This window comes from Atractosteus spatula, chromosome 1 (genome assembly GCF_055471065.1).
Source record: "Atractosteus spatula isolate fAtrSpa1 chromosome 1, fAtrSpa1.hap1, whole genome shotgun sequence".
NCBI lineage: Eukaryota > Metazoa > Chordata > Actinopteri > Semionotiformes > Lepisosteidae > Atractosteus > Atractosteus spatula.
The window spans coordinates 44,170,447-44,191,181 of record NC_142706.1 but is presented as its reverse complement, the minus strand read 5'-3'; the positions used below and the strand labels follow the sequence as shown (position 1 = coordinate 44,191,181).

At 40.7% G+C, this 20,735-nt stretch overlaps 1 protein-coding gene across 9 annotated transcripts in view; it reads left to right on the top strand.

The window, feature by feature from the left end:
* The window catches only part of larp1b (La ribonucleoprotein 1B), a 64,338-nt gene extending 48,294 nt beyond the window's left edge, over window positions 1–16,044 (top strand). For 4 of the 9 annotated variants that reach the window (XM_088918031.1, XM_088918026.1, XM_088918030.1 and 1 more), the window contains 10 exons: window positions 3,521–3,592; window positions 6,137–6,487; window positions 8,713–8,836; window positions 9,814–10,025; window positions 10,498–10,604; window positions 10,816–10,976; window positions 12,119–12,263; window positions 13,220–13,329; window positions 13,924–14,051; window positions 14,410–16,044. In XM_088918031.1, coding sequence (XP_088774157.1) covers window positions 3,521–3,592; window positions 6,137–6,487; window positions 8,713–8,836; window positions 9,814–10,025; window positions 10,498–10,604; window positions 10,816–10,976; window positions 12,119–12,263; window positions 13,220–13,329; window positions 13,924–14,051; window positions 14,410–14,679 — 1,680 coding nt within the window. In that variant the 3' untranslated portion in view covers window positions 14,680–16,044. The remainder of the gene's footprint in view (window positions 1–3,520; window positions 3,593–6,136; window positions 6,488–8,712; window positions 8,837–9,813; window positions 10,026–10,497; window positions 10,605–10,815; window positions 10,977–12,118; window positions 12,264–13,219; window positions 13,330–13,923; window positions 14,052–14,409) is intronic. The other 5 variants (XM_088918032.1, XM_088918029.1, XM_088918025.1 and 2 more) reach the window with 4 other exon arrangements.
* The last annotated feature ends 4,691 nt before the right edge of the window (window positions 16,045–20,735 follow it).

The window sequence follows — 20,735 nt, the reverse complement described above, 5'->3', positions numbered from 1 at the left end:
TATCATCATTGCAGCAAAGGCTTTCAGAGCATTCAGAAATTAAGCCACCTTGCTGCTGCTCAATACGTTTCCTCTACAAGAATTGCGAATCTGTGTTGTGCTTCAAGCAAACCCTGTATATTGTAAATCCCTTGCTATTTATACAACTGATTGGTTAAAATGTTTTCATGTTAAATGTAGCAATACCATTAATTACCTTCAAGGAAATCCTCAGCATTGATATTTGCTCTAGTTATACAGTATATCAACTTTTCCAGTTACTCAGGCATTGATTCCTACTGTAAGTGCACATTCACCTCTGTACTGCATTAGAGGTTTGTAAAGACCACTGCTTTTTTTGATCAAGAGTTTTTATGGTGACCAAGCACATGAAGAAATCCCTGTTTGTGTGGCAAAAATGGTCAAAATTACTGAACACTTACATTTTCTTATCACACTAAATACAACAGAAATAGTGCTTGTACGTAACACCTGTGTCAGTAAGTTTAAAGAGATTTTTCCAAACCTATCCAGCCTTAAATGAGTTTACTTCACCTCACTTTAATCCAGCATTCCTGTTTTATACCACTCCATTGAGATATTCCTGCAAAACGCAATAAAATAAAAACTGTGAGGAGTAAGAGGTCTTGTTATTCATGTTATTAGATGCAGAATGGCTGCTGTGTTCTCAGATTTGACTGAAGTTCAAAAGTTGAACTGTATCTCTAGGGTATGATTTGCTTTAGTGATGCTGGTGCCATTGAAGTGTGAAAAGTTTTCCTTGGTTCTCCTAACAATGCTGTACTAGGCAACTACAGAAGCTAACAAGTGACATTTATTTTCTGTGCTTCTATCCTGAAAATGAAGCTGGAATAGAAACTGGCAAGAAAACAGTACAGTTTTTGCTCTTTCTATACTGCAGTATTGCCAGATGTCGCTACCATCTACCAAAAAGAATTTCAGTTGTCAGTAATGTGTAATGGTTGGATCAAAATCAAACTACTGGGGAAATTCACAAGTCTTCAAAGTGTTTCAACACAAATCATTTTAGAGAGTAACGCTATAATTGTAATAGTTAAGTTGAAAATGATTTGCAATTGGGAGCAACCATGTGCTAATTAGTCAGTTTAAGAACTGCCTTCTTTCAAGTGTGTTTGCCGAAATGTGACCAGCTGGACTACAGCAGATGAAAAATCACTGACTTACTGTGGCAGTGTCTGATGTTCTGTCATTTCCACCTGAGTGTGTTCATCATCACCTGGTCACCTGTCAAGAGTTATTTAGAAACAAGTATGCAAATGTATCCTTAGTTGTTAGAAATGTACTTTAGCTAGGGTATTTCTGAACTCAAGTCCTAAGTGTAGACGGATGTCTAGACCAGCAAGCTGATCAATAATATGCTCCAGTTAGCACTGGTGATCAAGAGCACAACTGGAGTGAAAACTAACAGGCAAAGGGGTCCCCTGGGATGAGGAATAAGAATCTCTGTTTTAAAGCAGTGTCTCCTCCTATGCTGGCGTATTGCATTGGACATTTTGGTGTAGCGGGGATCTAGTGATCGATCAACACTAATTTTAATTCAGTTAGTTAACATTAGAATGACTCAAATGTCCTGGTCTCAATTTATGAATGCAGGATTATTACTTGATAACGTCCCTGGATTTGTTTTCTTGCAGTGTATGTTTTCAGTCTATATACCATTGCTAGATTAAGGACTTTGCCAAGTCTGCTGATGCTGCTGTATTGTTACCTGCATTTATTTGTCAGGATTAGACTACTGTAATCCTTATTTAACTGGGAGATCTGCTAAGGCACTATGGAGGCTTCACCACGTCCCCATAGCTTTCTGGGTAATGTAGTTTTGCAAGGACCTCCCATCATGCTTCAGCTTGGAGTGAACTTCAAGGTTCTCCTGCTAATGTATAACACAGTAAATTAACTATCTTCAGATTATTTAAGAATTTATTGCACGTGTGTAGACCAGCAAAAGTTCGGGCTCCACACATTGGTCTGTACAGCCACCTCATTGTTGCAGCCCATTAGGAGAATGTGTGATAAGACATTTTCAAAAGCTGCTTAAAGACCTGTTAAAGCTTTTTTCTTTTATTTCTCTTTTGTCTTACGGTGGTGATGTTTTACAGTGCTTTGGGTTTTGTCTTTGCAAAAGGCTTATTTGTGATTGTCCGTATTATTTAGAAGACTGTCTTTGACTGGCAGTTAGCTACAGTAAGTGTATTTAAAAACTACCGAACCACAGAACAGCACTGATGAGTTTTAATATTTTTAATGGGTGGTGGGAAATAAAACTGTTGGTAGCAAGAAGTGCCTTTTAGATGGAAACATGTTGTACATGATTTTCTGCATGTGAATGAATTAGTGGCTGAGGATTGTTTTCTCAAGATAAAACATTGCAGATTAAATCCTGAGCTAAGATGTCATTAGGACTTCTTAGCCTTTTGGTTGTATAAATTGCTCTTTGAGAACTTTAAGCTAATCCATCCTTCAGAATGTCTCTGTAGTTTCAGTACTTGTAGTTGTTTAAGCAGAGTTTCCCATTTAATACTGTTTTTGGAAGTTTAGTAGATATTAATATTCTGTATTAATACAAGAGAAACTTTTAATTTTAGCAGATATAGTTGGGGGAAAAAAGGCCAATGTTTGTGATTTGACAACATTTCATTTAACTGGTTCTAAAGGGTTAACTAGATAAACTTTTAAAGTCCTTGTTTTGGCATCAGTCTAATGGCCTAGACGAAACATTTTTTTGTTTTGTTAAAACCTGCGTAATTGTCACAAAATCAGAATCGGAATAGTAATATGTGAAAATTAAAATAATGTGTTCCTTTTTTAAATATGATTTATACTGTTTTCTGAGTAAACTAGTAACGGGTTTAAACTCGGGCACAAATCATAGCCAAAAAAGCCCTGTAAATAGAAGAGGAAAGTAATCCAATCATCAGCATATGGAGATCTGTTTTGATGCCACTGACTCACTTTCACCAGTGAGATTGTAGAAAGATTCCAGTACTTTGAGTTACTCACATTTGTAATTGACTTTGATTGAAATGTTATGGGTTTTGTTTGACAAGCAGTGAAGAAAATGTCTGTTGAGAGATGTAAATATTCGTCAAGAGACAATAACCTTCTAATTTTAACCAAATTCTGCTTTAGTTTCTCCTCTTTGTGTACTTTGTAACAATGACATCACACTAGCCCATTCTGTTTAGAGTGCTGTGCAGCAATGACATCACACTAGCCCATTCTGTTTAGCGTGCTGTGCAGTAATGACATCACACTAGCCCATTCTGTTTAGCGTGCTGTGCAGCAATGACATCACACTAGCCCATTCTGTTTAGCGTGCTGTGCAGCAATGACATCACACTAGCCCATTCTGTTTAGCATGCATTGTTTTTTTTCTTGTTCTTCATTGCTTTAACTGGAGATCAGAGCTCTCCTTTACACATCTGTTTCTTCATTTTTTTTGGCCCTTCATCCCTTCTTTTTCTGTTCATACCACATCTTTCTCTCTGTCTGTCTGCAGGATGTTGATATTGCTCTGTCCAGTAATAACCCCCCACGCCCTGACACCAAGACGGAGTCTGTCCCTGCTGCAGTTGAGTATTGTGATGTCCAGACATGGATGTTGTTCCCTGCGGAGAAGACCACAGAGGTCTTCCTCCCAGCAGTCCTCCAGACCCAAGTACTGTCACCCGAAATAAAGATCCAGATGCCTCAGACACCTTTCCTGCTTTGTGTGCAGGAAACATTTTATACCTAATAATAAAAAAAAACTACTTGATGATTTTTAAGATTGGTGTTGTTTGTAAATGACCTTAAATTTTGTTTCCTGCAGTACTCCCAGACTGCACCCTCGAGTTGAGGGGTCTGGAGAAGTACCAATATTTCTCATGAAATGTATATTTCAACCCCGCCCACCATTTAGAGTGGTAAGAGATTAGTACGTACTGATGCGCTCATCAATAATAACTACATTTAATGTGTTATCTTTAGTAATGTGCCTGTATTTGCCATCCACTAGTCTGTGTGATTAAAAACTCTGTACCTGGAGTTGTTGATCTTTGCTATTAATGTTGCAGGATCTGTAGAAGCCCAGAAGTTTATCTGTATACATATGTAGCAACCACACATCACTCAGAAATATGTCTCAAAGACTAAAGGCTCGTGTGTAATTCACATTGCCAGTGTGTCATAATGTGGACGTCAAAGCACAATGATGGGCCTCATGAGTGACTCAACCAGGTTGAGCTCTGTGATCACGGGTTCGAGCCCTGTCATGTCATTAGCTGAGTGTGTCTGGATTTCCCAAGGGGAGGTGCACAGTTGGCTGAGTGCTGGCCAGATATTTCTCTCTCTGTGACTGCGTGACCTCCACAGCCTCCAGGGTGCTTGCAGGCCTGTGGCACTGGCACTAGCTCCTTCAATCAGCTCTCAACCTCTGCTGCAGGGCTGTGGTGTGTTAACAAATCATCACCTCCTCATTCCTCCCATGTGGTCATTTTGCAGGGATCGCAGCTGCAAGTCGAGATGGGGGGGGGGGAAATCACTTGAGTATTCCAAATTGGTTTGGGATAGAAATGATTAGGTGATCTTAAAATTATAAAAAACAATGACCATTTTACTGTACATACTGTATACGTGTATGAGCAAATCAAATTCAATACACAAAGAAGATTGTCCAGATATATAGGTGGCATTGAGGTTACTGGTCTGTTTAGTGGTTCTCTTTAACTCTTTACATATAGTCATGTTTCTGCCCTTTCGTAAACATTTTCACTTATTTACGTGTAACTCCTTCACAATTTGTGCTATATGCATGTTTGGTTACATTTTTTGAACTACAGACACAAGGGAACACCCTCTGATCTGATGCATATACCATCACATTCTGGCATCTTAGAGGCCATAGTTTTCTCCCTGACTTGTACAGTATGTAATGGTTCCAAAGTTCAGAAGATACTATACCATCCACAAATCACAGATGATTTGATTGAGCAATGGAATTGAGGCATAGAACCCCTGTCATGTGACAGGGGCCTAATGTAAAGATTATCCCTTCACACTGAGAAGGAACATGTCTGGATTTTGGAACAAACACTGAGCCACATAGCTGTCTTTTACAAAGCCCAAGTAATACAAATGTAAAATTTGAGGTGCCATCCCCCTAAAATACATTCGGCTGAGATGAAAGAGAAAATGAGTAAGTGCAAAAAAAGTAAATGTTTTCTATTTTCATCATTCATGCAACTAGTACAAAAGGCTGTTTGAAACTGTACCTTTAAATCAAGGAAAATAGGTAGGATTAAGTTGTCAGGTCACCGCCAACACGCATACTGTACGTCTGTTGTACAGTACTCCTGTGATTATAAACATGTTTGAACATTTTTAATTGAGATTCTTCAACCTTATTAAACACCCGCATGCAGCCTTTACTGTCCATAATCACAGGAATACAAATGTCTAGGCTGTGTCCTGCTTGTTGTCTTATTGTATGCAAAGGAAAAAGATAAGCAACACTTTTATCATTAAGGGAAGTGTATTGGCTCCCGCAAGTCTGATTCTTTGTGTACATTATTGTGTGTGCTGAAGTCATGGCAAGTGTTTAATATAATTTCCACTTCTAATGAACCAACGAACTTGGATAGAATTTATGCTATTTGATCAAGAAAAGCTTGTCTATTATAGGTTTAATGCTTGCTGGGATAGCTCTAACTCCCCAGCAATCCTCTATTGAATAAAAGGTAAGAATATGGATGGATAAATAAAAAAAGACTAAAAAAATTTCTTTTTTTTCCCCATTATCATTGAACAGGCTAAACTCTATCAGCTAACTTAAATCTAAAAGCTTGATGATGATGACGACAAGTGTTCCTGTTATTATCTTATTTCACATCACATGGTTTTTCAAGATTGGAGACCTAGCAGAAAGAAGGGAGGATAAGAAAACCATACGCAATGGTTTCTGAAAAATCAGGGTCAGACATGTTATCTGCAGCTATTCCATTCCAAGTTAGAACCTTTGTCATACTTACAGCAGTGGGAAGTGTATTCTGTAGTCCAGCAGTGGCACCATGCAAAAAACACTCATGTGCCATGTGCCAGAAAGATCCAGAGGGGTTTTTCTTTCTCCCCCTTTCAGGAGAGCGCACCCCCTCCAGAGCCCAGCCCAAAGACGGAGCCCGAGCAGGAAGAACTGGACTTCCTGTTTGACGAAGAGATGGAGCACCTGGCTGGCCGCAAGAATACCTTCACCGACTGGTCAGACGACGACTCCGACTATGAGATCGACGACCACGACGTCAACAAGATCCTCATCGTCACCCAGACTCCTCCTCACCTGCGCAAGCACCCGGGGGGGGATCGCACTGGCAACCACATCTCCCGGGCCAAGATCTCGGCCGACTTGGCCAAGGCCATCAACGACGGGCTGTACTACTACGAGCAGGACCTGTGGATGGACGAGAGCGAGACCGAGTACGCCACCATAAAAGTAAGCCTCCAGGCCAGCACCACCTGAGGCAGGGCATGCAGGGATACGCAGGAGAATGAAGGATCCCATGGTCGTTGAATTAATCGGGTCTGCTGAGCAGATTCCGAATGAACAGCTCATTTCACAACTGAACTGAGCCTAGACGTCAAAAGTGCAGTCACGTGGTGTTGGCACGACTGCCTCACAGCTTCAGGGTCCTGGGCGCAGTTCCAGCTTGGGGTGCCTCCTGTCTATGTGGAATGTTCTCCCCCTTTGGCACTCCAGTTTTCCCTCCCACATTGTGAGATATGCTGATTTCACTTAGATTTTAGCTGGGCTGCCTTCAAATTGCCCTTTGGTGGGGGAGAGATTTAGATGTTCATGGGCATTTCATACTTGCGGGGTGGGGCACGGGAGGGGAATTTTGTTTTTCTCAGTACAACCTCCTGTACTGCCACGATAGCAATATTAATAAGACTTCTCTCAAGTCAAGTCTCATATTTAGCTTTAACGTTTTGGAAACTGTTAATTACATCTGGCATCAGGCCTTTTTTCTTACAGTCTCCATTTCAAGAAACGGTACAGTGTTGTTTAATAGTGACCTAAATGGTTTAAGCTTTGTTTTTTTTTTTTAGGAAAAGCAACAGGTGAATAGTGATGGATACTGTTAAGTCACTGATGGCTGTTGTTCAAGGTTCTTTTTCAGATAAACAGTCTGGTATCTGCTTTTTTGCCACCAGGTGGTAAAAACAGGTCTCTGAACAGATGTTTAGCAAGAGGTATTGCAGGTTTTAGAGCACATGTAAGCATCGGTAGCAAAACCCCATCTGTTGCTCTCAGACACATTTTAACCACCACCTGCTGACCGTATTTCCAAATGTCTTTTGATTTTTATTTTTATATTCAAGTATGATAATGACTACATGGTAAAATGGTCCTACCAGTTGTCCTGCATCTCTTATAGACAAATCAGTTCCTGACCACAAAACATAAATTTAAAAATAACACTGTGGTAAGAAATTTTAACATCTTCACACATTACACATCTGAAATAAACTTCCCAGAATTTAGATCCCCTTTTGTAAAAATTGATTTTTGACTTGTACAAGCGACTACCACCCATCCAGCCTTTGTAACGAGAGCTACAGTATCTGGTCAGCTGCATTTTTTCACACTGATGATTAACTCCCACAGGACGTCTTCAAAAGATGCAGTAGTTTAGGTTCACCTGGGACTTGTTTACAAAATTGTGAACTGGTCTGAAATATATGGATACATATGAATGAAAAGACTTTTCTTGCTGCCCATTGCTGTATTTCCTTATTACACTTTTAGTGATGCTTAAAATTGAGATTTCTATTCTTACATATTGTTGATTACTAAATAGAGACTACTTATTTAGAGAGTTGATTGAGCAAAAAGAATGATCCCTTTAATGCTGTAGACTAATCCTGTACTGTAGACTGGGACACTCCTAATGATTGTCTGTGGTAACTGAAAGTTAAGGAATATCGAAATCGCTTTTGGCTCAGCCCCTCAAGCTGTACATCAATTCCCAGGACTAACGGCTGTCACTAGAACCAACGGCAATAGAGCTGAAAAATGAGCATCTGTAACAGACAAAAGCAAAAAAAAATCCACCAAAATCCCATCTACCCTGTTCTCACATTTTGTAGGTATGAGAACAAAACCTTTTTTCTAGATTGATAACATTTTAGATTTCCTTTTATCAGTCTAACATCTTTGTTAAGAAAAAGGACCAAAAAAATAAGGCTGTTAAATTTGTGTCCATGTGGTGGTAGCAGAGCGACACAATGGGACACTTCCTTTAACGTCTGTAATTTTGGAAGAACGAAGGTGAAATGTCATCTCTACTACAAAAGAATTGGCTTTTGAAATGCCCCGAGATAGCAAAGAGAATGCATGGTCTTCACTCACAGCAATCCATCTGTCCATATTTGTAGCCTGGGTACTGTTGTTCTCCCAGAGTGTATTTAGTAAAAGCAGAAAAAAAGATACAGATGACTGTACTCCAGCCTGGCCATCTTGTTCATCAGACTACTGCTTGCAGGATGTTAATCACCCACCATGGATTTCCAGTTATTTCATGTAGATTCTCTATACTGTCTAGTAGCCCTTAGTGTCTCGGGCCTAGACTGTACCATTTCTAGTGTCTTGTTAATCATTTGACTTTGTATTGTGTGTGTTGCCTCCTATGTGTGTATTGTTTGTTTTTTTTCCCCCAGCAGGAGGTAGAGAACTTCAAGAAGCTGAATCTGATCAGCAAAGAGCAATTTGAAACCCTGGCCCCTGAACCTCCTATTGACCCCAACCAGGAAGTGCCCCCATGTCCCCCCAGGCCACAGTCAGGTACAGAAGACTGCTCACTCTCCCTGCTCCTGCATGACTGTAGACCCATCACTTAGACTGCTGACAACGCCTGTGTTGTACAATAATCTTAACTAACTAATGTAATTGCTGAATCTCTTCAGGCCTTTTTACAGTGGATTCACAAGTGTCATCTTTTGCAATACAGCTTAATGTCACGCGTCCATTGCACCCAGTGATCAGTAAATGCACCTTCTTTTAAGGTCTACTTGGTTCTTGTTCCAGTTGCAGTGCTTGAAGTAATCCATTAGTTGGATATCATTGGTAACTTTGAAGATTTTGAATACTATAATCAAATCCACTCTTATTCTCCGCTGTTGAAGACTACCTAGCCAACAGCATTACCCAGTCCATCGGCAGGACTGTGACAAGTGAATGTGCTGTAACAGGATAAGGATGTGCAACAGTAGTGTGTTGGAACAAAATGTTTAAAGGTTGACCTAATGCAGTATCAGAAAATCATGTCAAATGCATCAACTGTAAACGTTGAAAGATTACCTAACTAGTACATCTGCATAGAAAACATACCAGAATTAAAAGATCTTAACTTCCAAATAGCTAAAGTATGAATTGTCCTCCCAGTGTCGGTGACAGTTTACATGTCAAGATTGCCTGTAGACCATAGGATGTGAAGCTGCAGACTTCGTGCATTTGGAGGAGAGGCTGGTCAGTGGCAGGGGTCAGGTAGGAGAGGATGGAACGGGAACAAGTACTGTAAGCAGCGACCAGCAGAGAGGCAGGTCAGGAGGTCACGGGCAACAGGGAAGGACGAGGTTGAAGGTGGAAGGAGTGGTGCTCCAAGAGAGCACCAGGCAGTGACAAGGGGCTGTATTGGGATGTCAAATGACTAAAAAAAAAACTTTCCACTAGCAGCTCATGTTCAGGCAGTGTTGCATGAGAATGTTCTTTGCTGTTGCCTGTTGGTTCTTCAAGCTTGTTTCTCCCTTTAATCGCTTTAGATTTAACAGAGGAGTTAGCAAACAAGCTGTTTGGTGCTGCCGAACCTCCAGTGTCTAATACTGCCCGCTCTTTGCCAACAACTGTGCCAGATTCTCCAATAGCACACGCTGCCAGAACGCCCAAAACTCCCCGCACGCCCCGACTCCAAGATCCCAACAAAACTCCGCGTTTCTACCCTGTTGTCAAGGACGGAGGCAACATCGATGGAAAGGTACCAAAGAAATCCTGTGCCAAATCATGTCATGTAGCTCCACGGGCATTAAATTTCTGCTCTAGCAGCTAAAAACATCTCAACCGAAGCTCCTTGTAATGACACTGACTGATGCCTTGTGGCATCACAATACAGGCAACACTGATGTTGTTCCAGTAACTGGTTAGGTGATCAGCAACTCCTGAAGTAGAAGTGCATTGCAGTGTACTGTAGTTTTCTCTTTTTTTTGCTTCACCGGAGTTCTTTTTAAATGGGAGGCAATGGCTTTTGTTTTTGCAGATTGCTGCGTCTTCATAGGAAAGATTCCATCTGTTACTTTAGACCAAAAATTTCATTTGTTGGGATGTTCTTGTTCTTTCTGTCCCTTTTAGATAGCAAAAAACCTTCCCATTGTGTTTGTTTTTGTGAGTGAGGTAACTTTCCCTTATTTTTTTGGTGTTCACCCATGAGTCACGTCTTCTCTCTGCCTCAGACCCCCAGGAAGAGGAAGACCAGGCACAGCTCTAACCCGCCGCTGGAGTGTCATGTGGGCTGGGTGATGGACTCACGGGAGCACAGGCCACGCACTTCCTCCGTCAGGTAACACCATGAGCTCCGGCGCCCTGAACGCCCTGTACATAGGAGTCTTTGTAATGTTACAGCCACCTGCCTGTGAGGGAAGAATTCTTTTCCACCTGAAGGGAACGCCGTCGTGTTTGAGTCATCCGGGAAGTGCTGTGCCCACGGGTCTGGGCCAGAGTCCCCGCTCTGCGGTCGAGCTCTCACGCTGTGCGTCATTCTGTTTCTGCAGCAGCTCCAATGCCTCCCCATCAGAAGGTGCCCCTCTCGTCGGAAGTTATGGCTGCACCCCACACTCGCTGCCCAAGTTCCAACACCCTTCTCACGAGCTGCTCCGGGAGAATGGCTTCACACAACAGGTTTACCACAAATACCGCAGGAGGTGCCTCAACGGTACGTTTCCTCCCTTCACAACGGAGCAGGAGTTTGGAGTTCGGAGTTCAGTGGCCTTGTTTTACCTCAGAGCAGGGGCTCTAACCAGAGGGATCAATGTGTTGTAAAATTTTAAATATTTTATCAGTTAATTACATTATTCTTTCATTCCCTTTCACCGACTGTTTCAAATATACTTCTGTCGACTTTAATTATCCACTTCATCCTTAGATTGCTGCCTGTAATTCAGAGCCTAACCCAGCAGGCACAGGACACAGGGCAGGGATTTTTCCACATTAAAGGGATTGAATTACCTAGACAGGGTGAAATTGGATGTAGGTGGAAGCTGGGACATCCAGGGAACACCCATATGGACATGGGGATATCATGCAAACCCGAGACCAGAAATTCAGGACTAACTGCAGCACCACCATGCTGCTCTCAGATTTGCAATGATGAAAACAACCAACTAGCTCTTCTTTTTCACTGACTGATATAGTGAAGTGAAACACTCAGCTAATCCAGTTCATTTTCAGATATGTCACAGATCAGGCAGGTAAGCGTAGCGCTCAGATAAGAAACACCTACTGGACCAGTGAGCTGGAAATGGATACCTACATTACTCACAGTTGATTTTGGCATGTAGTAAGGAGGTGAATGATTTGTAAGAAAGATTAAGAATTTGTGTTTTGCATGTTTTAATTCTAGAGAGTGCTTTTTCATTATTATTGTTAGATGAAAATAAACGTGTTCAAGATACAGTGGAAGCCTCTGCTGTTTTCTGTTTTTTTCCTCTGGGGGTGCAACACAGGCATTGTTGTCTCTGCAGATGGGCAGTGCATTTATTTCTGCCTGTGGATGACATCATACCTTTTAGTGATCTTTAGTACTACTTTATTTCTCTGTCTGTGCAGTGCTTTCAGAGTAAATAAGGACACATAAATGCTAATGAGTATGAATTAATGGGGCAAAGCATTAACTTAGTTTAGTATTAACTTTGCATGCAACAGAAACAAGACATTAAAACTTTTGGCACCAGAGACCAGAGTTGAACTAGAATAGAAAAAATACAATTTGAATCCCTGCTTCAGGTTTAGTCATTTTTTTTTCTTAAATGCCTCTTCACTCTTCAAGGGCAATTTTTTTTTTCTTGTGCTTTTCAGAGAGAAAACGGTTGGGAATCGGTCAGTCCCAAGAAATGAACACCTTGTTCAGGTTTTGGTCATTCTTCCTGCGAGACCATTTTAACAGGAAGATGTATGAGGAGTTTAAGCAGTATGCTTTAGAAGATGCCAAGGAAAACTACAGGTATAGTATTTGACATAACTGCAGACCCCATAATATACTGTGAGAGGTATTAATACAACTAACAAATGCTCTTGGTTTAAATACTCATTTGTTTAGTGCCTCAGTGTATTTCTAGCTCTAGGTATTCTAGTTGTCTGTCGCACATATGGAATATTAAGCTGGAATGTGCTTTCTGGAAGGCGAGTAAAGGCTTTATACAGTTTTTTCACTACTACTGTAGGATAAATGGATTTAATGCAGGAGTCATGCTTGGAGTTTAATGTTGTCTATTCAGGTTAATTTTTCAACTCTTTTACTAAAGCTAGCTTATAACCCCTGAATCGAAAGACTCGCCTCACCAGTGAACCTTAAGGAATGTGGTGATGTGCACCTACATTTCCTTAAAATGCAGTGCTCTGTAATGTGAGAGTCCCTGGGGTTTAGAAGCATTCCAGGAATCACCAGGCACCTCTGTAGTGGAAACTTTCGCCTCTTGAGCGTGTATTAGGGAAAATGAAGGACTTCGAGCTCTCCCAAGCAGCTTGGCGGGGATGATGGGATGCCTGAGTGTGCCACAAGAGAGAGAGAGAGACTGAATGTTAAGATGCTGGTTTGATTTGCTCTTACCAGTTTTTTTTTCTGTTGTTTTGTTTTGTTCAGATCTGGACAGATGAGGCTTAACAGGCAAATCAGTTAGAAAATGTTTCTGTACTTATCACCCAGACTTAGTATGCATTTGTACACTCGTTTGACTATACAGTATTTACTCATTTAATTTGTGTATTTTTGCAATGGCCCAGTACCTCAAATTGAAAAGTGATTTCTGACCTTTTTGATTGTTCTACTGAATTATTGATATTCTTATTTCTTAAGTCTTTTTTTCCACTCAAGGACTTTTTAAAGCACCTTTATGTTATTTTCACAACTTCTTACTGTTCCTCCCCTTCCTTCTCTGTGTCTTATATGTGCTCCCAAAGGTACGGACTGGAGTGTCTCTTCCGCTTCTACAGCTATGGTTTGGAGAAGAGATTCCGTCCAGATATCTTTAAGGACTTCCAAGAAGAAACTCTCAGGGATTATGAAACAGGTTCGTCGTATTTCTTGTTGTGGCATGTAATGCCACTGAATTTTCACTATTCTCAAACATCACTTAGTTTTGTGCCGGTTTGTTGTGTGTTTTTTATTCTCAATACATTTTAAATGAAACTCTCGACTGTGATTATAGTCAGAACTGTACATTTTTTTCCTAAGTAGAAGAAATGTGAGAGATTCCTGTCTTATTCCACTACAGATCAGGTACATTTTTGTGATGGAAAAAACAGTCTTGATAATATGAGCCTCGCATTATTTTCTGCAGACACAAGAGCAGAAATGTAATGTTGCATCAGTGTTAATGACAGGGCTTGTGCAACAGTCCCTGTCTTGTGAGGATCTGCTCTTTCATTACCTGAGAGCAACAAATAAGCAGTATGAATGCTCTGTGGGTAAGATCAAATAGCCCCCAAATGATTTCTGCTCATTGGAAATCTATCATTTAGTGTTGGGTCGAACATCAGCTGCCGATTTCCCAATTGATGTTTAGACATAGCAATCATGATTTGCTGTTGTAGTTTTGTTTCTACTGTGGAAATAGCAGGAGAAGATCGTGCAAGTGTGTCATGTTGCTGGTATGTTTTCACAGGACAGTTGTATGGCCTGGAGAAGTTTTGGGCCTTCTTGAAATACTCTCAGACCAAGAACCAAAGCATCGACCCCAAGCTGCAGGAGCACCTGAGCAAGTTCAAGCGGCTCGAGGACTTCAGGGTGGACGTGAGTGGGGTCATTGCTAACTGTTTGATCAGGCACTTGCCTTTTTTTCCCCGTTTTCTTCTAAAGCATACATACCTTGTTTGTTCTTCACTGAGAACTGGCATAGTATGTTGATTTTTCTCAATAACAGGAATTACAATATACTAAAAGCCTGTGGCTTTATTTTATTTAGAAACTATATAGAAATCTCTTATTATTGTATTGCCAAACATAGACAATCATTCAGATACTGGCTTGGGCGACTTCAAGAATCCGAGCTGAGTTTTCTCGCCGAGAGATGCGTCTGGAGGTCATTCTGTGAGTGGGGGGGGGGGGGTCGAGAGAGAGTCTCATTGGTCTGCTACTTTGCTCCTCACAGCCTCCGATGGGTGAGGAGGTGGGCCGAAGGAGACGTCACTCATCATCAACGGGGGAGGAGGGGGGACGCCGGAGACACCGTTCTAACTCCTCCTCGAAGCCAGTCAGTGCTGCTAAACCCACTCCCTTTAACCAGCCACCAGCCCCTGGCACTACCGCCTCATCCCAGCATGCACCCAAAGACAGTGCGGGACTGCCCAGCACCCTGGAAGGGAAGAGAGCCCAGACAGGGGCCGGCAAAGCCAAAGATGCCGAGACAACTGACAAATAAAAACACTTCACACCTTCTGTGCTACCCGTTTCTGTGAGAAAATAGTCAAGAAATTGTACCAGTATTTTCAGCTCAAGGATGTCTTGAGGGGTCATGCCAAAACAAATTCTTGTAGTCACCTTGGAATGTTTCACTCAAGTCTTGTCCAATATAACTCAAGATCCTGTTTGACTTTCTGTCAAGTTTTCCTTGTTATGGAGATCTAGAAAATAAGAATCAGGGAATTAACATTCACATGATTTTCTTGAGCTAAAGACGTTTACAAAAATGCATTCCTGCATTGTATGCAAAAAAAAATTTGGGATGCCTTACATTTCAATAAGGATTTCTTACTTCTTAAAGAAGACTGAGTTTGGAGTCCATTTACAGCATTTAGTGCTTTTGTTTTTATTTGCGCCTGTTGTTAAGAATATCAAATGATATTAAATTTGGCTACAGTAGAGGGAAATCAGATCTCTTGCTTGAAGTGTTAACAAATGGGACGTGAACCCAGTGCTGGTTTGTGTCATGTAGTGGATATGAAGAGGTTGGCAGTGGTTGCATTTTTGTGGAAATTGTAATAAAAGGTCTTATCGAATGGTTACATTGTGAAGGTTTTAGTAAGGAATTTTGCAGGGAAGAAGATGAAAGCTAAATGAACATCTTTGAAGACTAATAGTTTTATTTTTCCTCTGGAATCGCTAATAAACAATTGCACTGCTACTTAATGTGTATACCACAACAGGGGCTGAAAGAAATTATCCTCAGGTTTGAAGAAAATTTGAGGAAATAGCCTTAGTCTACATTAATTTAATGCCTAGAATGTCTCTGTAGGCATGCAGAACAGATTTTTTTTTTATCGCTGTAAAGGATCTTAGCTGGGCTATTTTGGGTGGGGAATTTCTTTAAAGTTTTGATTTAACTTACCTTTCTCTTTCTGTTCATAGTGGATTAATCTTGAAATTGAGTCTCTATTTAAAATCATGGTCACTGGAGGTTGTATTTTAACCTTGGTGTTGCTTTAATGTCTACCCAATTGAGTGCTTTGGGTAGACTTAATTGAGTCTGGATGGTAGCTAATGTTTGTAATAGCAAAGTTTCTGCAGTACTTAAGTTATATTTCCAGTGTCATCCAAACAGGATTTCATTGTCTCTAGTATAATTACATATCGGCCATATGTATCAGTCAACCTCCAGGTGAAGGCGCAATTGTACAATATTTGGATTGAAGATTGTATATACAAGTAATCAGTATTTACTCATCTTTTTGTTGAATGAAATGTGTGCCCATTTATCTTTTGCGTGTGTGCTAATTTGTGGTAATTTTCTTCTGTTCAGTTTTATAAAAATGCCTATAAAAACAACAAAATCAATTGTAAAAAGCCATTCCCTGTGTAATGTTTCATTTTCTCCACACTCATCTGTCCCTTTCCACTGATCTTTTCTTGTAGCAGTAATACCACAAAAAGAGAAGCAGAGTTTATTCCAGCAGTCCCCAGTCCTGCTCCTGGGGCATTACTGTGTCTGCAGGGTTTCAGTCCAGCTGGGATATTAACTTGACTGTTTCAGAGGCTCCTACAGTGTTAAGTGAAATAGAGTACCCCTTAGTGAAACAGAAGCAAGGTTTCTGTGATAGAGATTCAGTTTCTTAATAACATTTACTCTGCATTTGCTACCTGTTAAAGAAAAATGCAGTCTTAAGATGTCAACAGAGCATTTTTTTGCATGGTAAATATTAAAAGCCATAGCATGGAACCACATAATATGCTTTACCAGACATTCCAAATCTTGCAGGGTTTGTGTAACATTTTTCAGTAAAAAAAATGTCTGTTACCATTCATTTAAACTAAGGAAGATGATGAATGGGAAAACTTAAATCCTGTACTTTTAAATCAAGCCATATGCAGTGCACAGCATACATGATTTTAAGTCTTGCCACTAAGACTACTCTCTATTTTATTGTTCTCTTTAATATAAACTTTAGCTCACTAAGAACCCGTTGACTGTGTTGAAGTTCGATGGAAGGGCCAATTTTCATGTTTAATTTTGAGATGTTTTGGGCCTGGTGTCCCTTCAGGCATATACTATTTTTAAACATCTGAGAATATGAACGTCCAAATTAGAGCACTGCAGAGTGCTAATCTTCCTGTCACTTTCCAGTTGCTATTTTTGAAACCCACCTCTAGATCTCCGGCTGGTCTCTGGATGTGCCATCCTAGTTTGGATTACTGGACCCCTGTGGATGCAGCCCCATTCTGTCATTTAAACGTTGTGGAAGGAGCATCTCCGCCTAAAGCAGGGATCTCCAGTGCTGGCCCTGGAGAACTCTGTTCAGCCGGTCTTACAGGCTGCCAGAAATCTCCAGCTCTTGAACAGCGACTGGGAAAACAGTTAAGTTACTGATGGATTAGGCATGCAGTTTAAGTCTGCTCTTCAGGGTTGAAAAGTAATTTAAATCACTTGTTTAATTGAACAGTAAGTGTTCCAGAACTTTAGCAATTGTTTATTAAATGGTGACCTACATGATCTACTGGATTGAGTTTTCTAGGACCTAAGGAGTTAAAAATGACAGTTTCCAGCAATTTTGAGGGGGGCTGTTTCAATTAATTTACAAAATAGCAGCTTCTAAGAGGCGGTCTATTTATACACCTAAAAGAAAAACAATTTGAGACTTACGTATGAGGAAACAGGTTCTGTTATGATCGTTTTGCATGGAAATAGAAAGTGGTCAAAATCCACTGTTATCCAGATGGGTCTTTGAAGCTTTCTAGCTGACTATCAAGGTAATATCTTTCTAGTTTAACTGCCTTAACTTTTGCTCACCTTCACCATCCATCTACTTAACACCTATGTAACTATGCCTTTTTTGTAACCTTTTGTTTGTTTACATTTAACTTCATCTGGTTCTAAAGATGTTGTGAAGAACCCAGGAAAATGTATTAGGGAACTAATTTATATGAAGTATTTATCTGTGTTAATTTTCCACTGTTTCATTTATATTTATATTTTTTACCCTCCATCTCCATTTTATTAGGGGAAGGTGCAGAACAATTTTGTCAAGTGGAAAAAAACCCACGCCAGACTGCAGTGAGGATTGTAGTTCGATTCAGGACACATTTCTGATGTTCAGGTTGGTTATGGTCCGTAAATGAACTCTTTTTTTTTCATGCAGATCAAAACCTTGGCAGTAGATAGTTTCACTTTAAGACAAACTGAGGAGACCAGCAGCTTCTTTTGCTACTTCTGAAGATTTGATTATATTTAATGCACAAGGCAGAAAACATAAAACGTGAAGACCCTTGCTGTTGGCTTAGCTTGTTAAATCTTTTCAGAGAACTGCTCATCATGATTAATTTAAGGGGTTCATATGTTCTTCCTGTGTTCTGGTTTTCTCCAGTCCAAAGACATACTGGTACATTAATAGCATGTGGGAAAATGATCCCTAGAGTGATTGTGTACATGTGTGTGTGTGCCCAGTGATGGACTGGCATCCTGTCCAGGGTGTATCCTGCCCTGTGCCTCTTGCTTGCTCACCTGTAACCCTGTATTGGATAAAATAGTTAAATGATATATGGATCTCAGGGAGAAGTGCCATCTATAGACTATCCAGTGGATATAAAAAGTCTACACACCCTTATTGAAATTGCAGGTTTTTGTGATGTAAAGCCAGAAATCAAGATAAATCATCACACATTTTTCCATCTTTAATGTGGCCTTGCAACTAACAAAATTCAAGAGAAAAACAAATAGGTAATTATTAGGAAAAATTGAAATTAAAAAACCTATAACACCCTGGTTGCATTAGTGTGCACACCCTTTCATAATGGGGGCTGTAGCTGTGTTCAGAGGTAACCAATCACATTCAAAATAATGTCCAAAAGTAAGTAGCATAAACCTGCCATCAATGAAAGTGATTCTGATGAACCCCAAATAAAAATCAGCTGTTCCTGTTGGATTTCCTTGAAACTTTCGTAGTTGCATCCTACTGGGATAGCCATGGAGCTGACAAAACATCTACGGGATCTTATTGTTGAAAGGTACGGATCAGGAGAGGGGTATAAATGAATATCAAAGGCATTGGATGTACCATGGAGCACTGTGAATGATCAATAAGTGGAGAAAATGTGGCACCACAGGGACATTGCTAAGATCAGGACAACCCTCCAAAGTTGATGACAGGACAAGGAGAAAACTTATTAGGGAGGCTACCAAGAGGCCTACACCAACATTAAAGGAGCTGCAGGTATTTCTGGCAGGTACTTGTCACTCCTTGCATGTGACAACAATCTCCCGTATTTTGCACGTCTGGGCTATGGGGTAGGGTGGCAAGATGGAAGCCATTTCTCACAAAAAAAAACATCCAAGCCCGTCTAAATTTTGCAAAAAAATACATTGAATCACCCCAAACCATGTGGGAAAATGTTTTATGGCCTGATGAGACAAAGGTTGAACTTTTTGGCCTTAATTCTAAAAGATATGTTTGGTGCAAAGACAACACAGCTCATCGTCCAAAGAACACCATACCTACTGTGAAGCATGGTGGTGGCAGCATCATGCTTTGGGGCTGCTTCTCTTCAGCTGGTACAAGGGGCTGTAGTCAAGATAGATGGGATAATGACCAGTTCAAAATATCAAGATATTTTGGCACAAAACCTGCTGGCCTCTGTCAGAAAGCTGAAGATGAAGAGGAATTTCACCTTCCAACATGATAACAACCCAAAGTACACATCCAAGTCAACCAAGGAATGGCTTCAGAAAAGAAAGATCAAAGTCTTGGAATGGCCCAGTCAGAGCCCAGACCTCAATCCCATAGAAAACCTGTGGAATGACCTTAAACAGGAGATCCTCCAATTTGGAGCTAGAACTTTTTTGCAAGGAAGAGTGGGATAAAAGCAGCTCAGATCCAGAATTGAACCCAGGGCCCCAGTGCTAACCACTACGCCACTGTACCAACCTGTAGATGAGTCAGTCAAATCACTGCCAGGTTCTCGGCTTTCCCCCAGGGGAGAGATGTACTCTCTACTGATGCCCACTGGCCCAGCATAGCAGCTTGTGCTCGTAGCTTTTCACTCAGCAGCTTCCTGCCGCGCTCAGTGGGTTAGAAGGCTGTAAATGCCTTCTACCACAGGAAGCAAAACCACAAAGCAGGGAGGTAAACATTAGTAAAGGACAAATAGCTTGATAGCAGTGCAGGGAGAAAAAAGAAAAGCTGCTGCAACTGGCACCAAACCTGGAAAGGTCAAACCCAAGCTTTTTTTCAATGCCGGAACACCAGCTCTATTGTTACAGAGTAGATAAGCACTGAGAAATTAATTTAGCCTCCATTTTCTAGGGAGGGCAAATTGGAAACTCATATCCTGAAGTAATGTTTAGAGACCGAATACTTCAGCATGGATTGCTTTGTTTGATTTCTTCTTAAGCCACCTGAATTATACAGTAACAAATGACTGAAAAAAGATATTGATAAATGAAAAGTGGCACTCAAGTACATTCTGGCGCAGAGGGTATGGCCAGCCTGCTTATATAGCACAGATTGTTCTCTTGTTTTTTCTCCTGCCTATATATATATATCCTCAGTCACCAAGCCAGGTGTAAGAGTTCTAGACACTTGCTTCATGCACTGCAACGTGTACTGTGGAAAGAAAATCAGAAGAGAATAAATATTACAAACAGGAGGAGGCCTTTTGGCCCATGTAGCCCATTCCCACCCAGGGTTTTGTGGAAAAACACTGACAGGTTATCAGCTTCAACAACATGGCTGGGTTTCTTGTTCCAGATTCCCACAACCCTTTCAAGTTAAATTTCTCCAAGGTGACGGCTACAGTTTGACTTAAAATAGTGCCAGGGCATGTGCCTACCTTTCATCTCTCCAGTGTGGAGAAAATCAACCGTATTAGCTTAACCGCTTTTGGAAGAGACTGGTTACATGATCAAATTCACCACTGATTTCTGAAGTTTCTTTAAGGAGCTCCCAAACGACTAAACCTGGCATTGTTTATTGAAGCCTAAATGAAGTCATTAGCCGGCTGTAATACAGATTTATGAAAAGAAGGCACTTAGCCTTCTATCAACCTGCA